At 51.5% G+C, this 7,143-nt stretch overlaps 1 protein-coding gene across 1 annotated transcript; it reads right to left on the bottom strand.

Moving 5' to 3' along the window:
* Window positions 1–2,822: 2,822 nt before the first annotated feature.
* Window positions 2,823–6,564, bottom strand: LOC136965003 (protein ELFN1-like). The gene is given in 7 exon segments (XM_067258978.1): window positions 2,823–3,291; window positions 3,428–3,875; window positions 3,975–4,198; window positions 4,320–4,820; window positions 4,822–5,133; window positions 5,487–5,630; window positions 6,176–6,564. Coding segments are annotated over 7 exon segments (2,487 nt in total).
* Between the last annotated feature and the right edge of the window lie 579 nt (window positions 6,565–7,143).

Raw genomic sequence — 7,143 nt, 5'->3', positions numbered from 1 at the left:
GACCTAGACTAGACCAGGACCTAGACCAGGACCTAGACTAGACGAGGACCAGGTCCGGTTCCTCCTAGAACCTCAGCTGGGTTCTCCTCCTGGCAGGGTTGGAGAACCCTGGGTTCTAAGAGCGTGGTCGCTAGCCAATCCCAGCCCTCCTTTTGGGGTCGTGTCACAGTTGTAGCTTGGCCCAAAGGACCAATCAGAGAGCGTCATTATCGGGTAAGTATCCTATAATACTATAACGGAGTCACAGTATCTGGTTACCATGGTGGCGAGCTGGAGAAGGTTCAGGGAGTCAGCTGACCTAAATGTGATGATGATGAGGAGGAAGAAGCTCTGCAGAGTTCTATAAACCTTCAGCTCAGTCTAAAACACTGTTTAATTATGCAGAGATAAAAGATTACATTCATATGTTGCGGTGTGTGTGTGTGTGTGTAGAGAAGGGTGGGGCTACAGGGGCTACCACAGCACTTTGGTCATCATGTGATTGGAGGGGAGCAGGGAAGCAGCCAGCCAATGGGAGTGGTTGGTTCAGTATTGTGCCTTTTGATTGGTGATTTAGCAAAATCATCTCTTGGGAAATGGAAGGGGCGTAGAGAGGTGCAATGTGGGACACAGAAAGACTTGTGCAGTGTAAGCTCTGCCCCCAGAATTGTAGCAGACATTCACTGATCAGAGTTGTTGTTGTTTGTGAAATGTGTTTGTTTACAAATAAACAAACAAAAACAAAACAATGAGGCTCTCCCCCCTCTGGAGTTTTCTTAAAAAAAACAAAACTGGTTGTCGTAGAAACAATACGGCTGCTGCAAATATAGAACATTTCTCTTCATCTGTACAGTGTTCCGTCGCCCGTCGCCATGGATCTCGCCAGAGAGTCAGTGTGTGTATTAGTCCAGAGAGACAAGAACAGGAGAAGGTTCTCACATGAAGAACCCGGTTCCAACATTCTCTGGTAAACAAAAATGTTGACATCACCCGACGTGATGTCATTTGTTTGTTGTTGTTGACAAAGTACATGTGTTGTTGATGAGTACGCAACAACAGTACGCAACAACAGTCTATCCACATTTCACTGTACAGGCCCATGCGATATTCAAATTATACTAATAATAACAATAATATTGATAATGAGAATAATAATGAGAATAATAATCAATAGTAAGAATAACATATTATGTTCTAATGTTTGTCTTTAAGTACATTATCTAAGTAGAAAAGAGATCTTTAGTCACATGTTCTCCACAGTGAGAATGCTACTATAATATATAGTATAGAATACTATAATCTACCCAGTTACACAGTCGGTCATCAAGCTTCTCCCACACAAATGGTGGGTTATTTCTAATGGCTACAGGTTCTGATTGGTCCGTGTGTGTAGAGGCAGAGCTGATTGGTGTGTTTGTGGGGTCCCAATACTGCCTTTTTCAATGTGTGTATTTATTTCTGTGTGTTTGTCTATACATTACCCTAACCCTGTCTACATTAGAGCAAGTGTGCGTGTATTCATACATGGATGTGTGTGTCTGTGTGTGTATACCGCTACATGTATGTGTGTGTGTGTCATTGTATCAGTGTGGATGTATGCATATGTGTGTCTATTAGTGCGTGCGTCTAACTCTGTGTATGTATCAGTGTGTGTGTGTGTATCAGTGTGTGTATCAGTGTGTGTGTGTGTATCAGAGTGTGTATCAGTGTGTGTATCAGTGTGTGTATCAGAGTGTGTATCAGTGTGTGTATCAGTGTGTGTATCAGAGTGTGTATCAGTGTGTGTATCAGTGTGTGTATCAGTGTGTGTATCAGAGTGTGTATCAGAGTGTGTATCAGTGTGTGTATCAGAGTGTGTATCAGAGTGTGTATCAGAGTGTGTGTATCAGTGTGTGTATCAGAGTGTGTATCAGAGTGTGTATCAGTGTGTGTATCAGTGTGTGTATCAGAGTGTGTATCAGAGTGTGTATCAGAGTGTGTATCAGAGTGTGTGTATCAGAGTGTGTATCAGAGTGTGTATCAGAGTGTGTATCAGTGTGTGTATCAGTGTGTGTATCAGTGTGTGTATCAGAGTGTGTGTATCAGTGTGTGTATCAGAGTGTGTATCAGAGTGTGTATCAGTGTGTGTATCAGTGTGTGTATCAGTGTGTGTATCAGTGTGTATCAGAGTGTGTGTATCAGTGTGTGTATCAGAGTGTGTATCAGTGTGTGTATCAGAGTGTGTATCAGAGTGTGTATCAGTGTGTGTATCAGAGTGTGTATCAGTGTGTGTATCAGAGTGTGTATCAGAGTGTGTGTATCAGTGTGTGTATCAGTGTGTGTATCAGAGTGTGTGTATCAGAGTGTGTATCAGTGTGTGTATCAGAGTGTGTATCAGAGTGTGTGTATCAGTGTGTGTATCAGTGTGTGTATCAGAGTGTGTGTATCAGAGTGTGTATCAGAGTGTGTATCAGAGTGTGTATCAGTGTGTGTATCAGAGTGTGTATCAGAGTGTGTGTATCAGTGTGTGTATCAGAGTGTGTATCAGAGTGTGTATCAGTGTGTGTATCAGAGTGTGTATCAGTGTGTGTATCAGTGTGTGTATCAGTGTGTGTATCAGAGTGTGTATCAGAGTGTGTGTATCAGTGTGTGTATCAGAGTGTGTATCAGAGTGTGTATCAGTGTGTGTATCAGAGTGTGTATCAGAGTGTGTATCAGTGTGTGTATCAGAGTGTGTATCAGAGTGTGTATCAGAGTGTGTATCAGAGTGTGTATCAGTGTGTGTATCAGTGTGTGTATCAGTGTGTGTATCAGAGTGTGTATCAGAGTGTGTATCAGAGTGTGTATCCTAGCCCCCCGCCAGTTCAAGCTTTCTGCTGAGAGGAGACCCCCTTCCAGTAATCCAGGATGTCATGCAGGTCCTCGTCCTGGGCCAGCTGCACCTTCCTGCGGAGGGCGTGTCCGGCCGCCACATACTCCTCCTCCTGCCGGTGCCTCCGCCGGTGCATCTTGAAGCGCTGCCAGAGGCCCCGGCCCGGCCCGCAGGACGCCTCGGGGCTGGAGCCGGCGCTGGAACTCAGGCTCTGGTAGTGAGGCGAAAGCGGGGGGTAAGGAGGCTCCGCGCGGCCCAGGGAGAGGGCCTGGAGGTGGGGCGGGAGGTCGGGAAGGGCTGGGAGGTCTGGGCAGAGCCCCAGGGGCCCAGGGTAGGAGTGCCGGTGCTCGTGGTACTGCCGGAGACGCTGGGCTTCCGCACGCAAGATGGCCGCCGCTGGCGTCACGGTGAGGATTGGGTCTCCGGCGCCCGCTGCTGGGCTGGAGGTCTGGTCTGTGTACCTGGAGGGGGGGAGGAGGGGGAGAAGTGAGGTCACTTCCTACATCCTGTCTGTGTGAGGTTACTTCCTACATCCTGTCTGCGTGAGGTCACTACCTACATCCTGTCTGTGTGAGGTCACTTCCTGTGTGTGCGTACCGTAGGTCGTGAGTGGAGGCCCCTGGGGGCCGGTAGGACCGCGGGCTCCGGGCTGACCCACTGGACGAGACACTGGGGCGCTTCGAGGGCGGAGCCTCCATGCTGTGGTGCCGCTGGATTGGATGGTGGTAAGCCCCGCCTTTATACACCGGGGACAGGAAACCGCCGCCTCCCCCGCTTCCTGTCCCGCCCCCTGCTTTGCTGGGTTGTTCAGAGATCAGCATCAGCTGGGCGTCGCGGCCGGGGGAGGAGGTTCCCATGGCGCTGGGTTTGGCCCCACCCCCGGTAGCGGCCTGGAAGGAAGTGGACTCGGACTTGAGCGCGTCGATGCAGTTGTTGATGATCTGGTTAACCTTGTCCACCTCCTTGGCGATGGTCGAGATCTCTGCTACCGACCCCTGAGTGGGAGGAGACATCCCTCTCTCTCTCTCTCTCTCCCTCTCTCTCTCTCTCTCCCTCTCTCTCTCTCTCTCCCTCTCTCTCTCTCTCTCCCTCTCCCTCTCTCTCTCCCTTTCCCTCTCTCTTTCCCTCTCTCTCTCCCTCTCGCCTCCGCCTCGCACCTCCAGATAGCTGGCCTTGTTCTTGGGGGTTTCGATGATCTCCTGGATGGTGTACTGTTCCAGCTCTCCTCCCAGGTAGGGCAGGCGCGACAGACTTTCCCCAGCCGAGAGGCCCTGTTTTTGGGAGAGCTGGGAGAGCGAGCCCCTGCCTCCCTCCAGCTCGCCCACACCCCCTCCTCCGTACTTCAGCTCTATGAGCGTGCGCTGGATCCTGTTCCAAACAAGCATCACATCAAACAGTCAAGCGCACACTTCATTAAACCTAACTAAGAATTGTTTAGTAACTTTTAGGTGTGTTAGGGTGCATACTGCCCCCACATTCTGCCACCCACCTCTCCATCTTCCTCTGCTTCTCCTCGCGATGTCTCCGCCTCCTCAGACAGTGGCAGGCGACGCCCAGGACCACCACCATGCCAAACAGACATCCCAGAATACCCATGATGTACAGCGTCGCTGATGACTGGGTGGCGGCAGGTCCGGGCCCGGCCTTGCCGCCCACGGAGAGCGTGAGGCAGGTGTGGTTGTGCCGCAGGGCATGCCGCACCGACACCACGCAGTAGGTGTAGAGCGTGTGTGGCTTCAGGTCCCTCAGCTCCACGTCCTCCTGCTGGCTGTGCAGCTTCTGGATGTCTGTGGAGAAGCTGTTGTTGTACAGGACCAGGGTGTACTTCTTCCTGAAGGGCTGGGGGATCCGGACCGAGAGCACCGCGCTGGTGGGAGTCACCTGTGTCACCCGCATGTCCGGCCCCGAGTCCAGGGAGGTGGGGCCGATGCTGATTGGCTCCTCGGGGACAGGGGGCGGGTCCCCGGAGTAGCAGTCGTCCAGTACGCAGGGCGGGGGGCGGGGGGGGGCGGGTGGTTGCGTCTAAGATGTACGGCGGGCCGTTGCTGTCCTCACACACCGTACTGAGCACGTGCAGAGCGTTGCGGAAGGCGGGCTGCCGGGGGTTCTGGCTGACCAGGAGGTAGCCGTAGAAACCAGAGGGCGTGTCGCAGGCCATGCGCTCGTTGGTGCGGTTGGGGAACAGGGCTAGCCAGCGCAGGAAGCCCAGCAGCTCACAGGAGCAGTTGAATGGGTTGGTGTACAGCTCGCACGTGCTCAGACGGGACAGGCTGGAAAACACAGCGCCATCTAGCTGCTGGATCCTGCAACAACAGGTACCATGTTAAACAACTACAGTAACTAACACTATAATAGTTCTATGTATACAACACTCATATATTTACAGTAACATGTATAATATTTTGGTAATTCATATCATATTTAAATTACAATAATACATATTTTATATAACATAATTTATATATATTTCTATTTTATATATATATTTCCCTTATATTATGTAATATATATTTGTTTCTGTATTTTATATATTTTATATTATATTTGATATATATACATTATATATAGATATAATTGATTGTATATAATATTTTCTGTAGCTAAATGATATATATATGTCCAGTATTCCAGTGTTGATGATGAGGTGAGGCAGCACCTGTTCATGGAGAGGTCGATGTTCTCGATGTTGGGGCACTCCTCGAAGGTGTTGGGGCTGACGCTCTCGATCAGGTTGGCCTGCAGGTACAGGTACTGCAGCCTGCCCAGCCCCCGCAGCATGCCCTCAGTCAGGTTCCTCAGCCTGGGAAGACCCAACACACCTGGACACTTATACACCCCTCCACACCTGGACACCGCTACACACACCTGGACACTTATACACCCCTCCACACCTGGACACCGCTACACACACCTGGACACTTATACACCCCTACACACACCTGGACACTTATACACCCCTACACACACCTGGACACTTATACACCCCTACACACACCTGTACACTTATACACCCCTACACACACCTGGACACCCCTACACACACCTGTACACTTATACACCCCTACACACACCTGGACACCGCTACACACACCTGGACACTTATACACCCCTACACACACCTTGACAGCCGTACACACACCTGGACACTTATACACCCCTACACACACCTTGACAGCCCTACACACACCTGTACACTTATACACCCCTACACACACCTGGACAGCCCTACACACACCTGTACACCCCTACACACACCTCCACCCATACACCTCTACATCCCCTCCCCTCACCTGTTGAAGCCCAGCTGCAGCACCTGCAGGTTGTACTGGACCCCCCCCTCCTCACCTGTTGAAGCCCAGCTGAAGCACCTGCAGGTTGTACTGGGCTGAGAAGGCCCCGTCCTCGATGTAGGACACGTCGTTCTTGGTGAGGTTGAGGTAGGTGAGGTTGGAGAAGCGCCCCAGGGCGGAGAACAGCACGGAGCGGATCTTGTTCTCGTTGAGGCGCAGGTCCAGGATGGTGTTGTTGATGTGCTGGGGGATGCTCTCGTACGGGGGCTGGTTCTGGCTGCAGATGGCCAGCCACACAAAGCCCTTCTCCCCCTCGATCAGCCAGCAGTCGCCCGTCGCCCCCGGGAACCGCATGAGTGACAGGAGGGCCAGCCAATAGAGGGCGGTCGCCGCCGCAACAGTAAGGGAAGCCCCGCCCGCCAGGGTGGGAGTGCACGTTGTCATGACGTCAGCCGTGACCACGCCAGGTGTGTTGCCGTGGTTTTATGTGTGTCTGTCCGTCTGTCCGTCTTCCTGTCTGTCTGCCCGCCTCATTGGCAAGACTTGTTCTGATTGGACGGGGCTGGGCAGGTTACATCTGATTGGCTGGCGTTTGGGGTCAGGGGTGGGTGCAGCACTGTACTTTTCCTCGCATCCAATTGGTTGGAGTTAATTTCGTCTTTGGGTGTCGGCATCTCTGATTGGATAACAGTCTGCGCTGCAGCCTTCTCATTGGTGCTGGAGAGAGAGACAAACACACCTGCTGTTTAACACGTGTGTGTGTGTGTGAGAGAGAGGGAGGGAAGATGTGTGTGTGTGAGAGAGAGACGTGTGTGGGTGTGTGTGTGTGTGGGGGGGGGCGGGAGGTAGCTATGCTTCCCGCAGTTAACTAGAGTAGAGGGAGACAGACCTGGCAGATTACAGACACGATTAAGCTGAATATGGATGCTCCTGTTACTACACACACACACACACCACCACACACCACACACACACACACACACGCACACACACACCACACACACAAGCCTGCCAACCTAACGA

The sequence above is a fragment of the Osmerus mordax genome, chromosome 21, assembly GCF_038355195.1.
Source record: "Osmerus mordax isolate fOsmMor3 chromosome 21, fOsmMor3.pri, whole genome shotgun sequence".
NCBI classification, from domain to species: Eukaryota; Metazoa; Chordata; class Actinopteri; order Osmeriformes; family Osmeridae; genus Osmerus; species Osmerus mordax.
The sequence above is the reverse complement of the archived record's forward strand: the minus strand, read 5'-3'. Positions and strand labels throughout refer to the sequence as shown.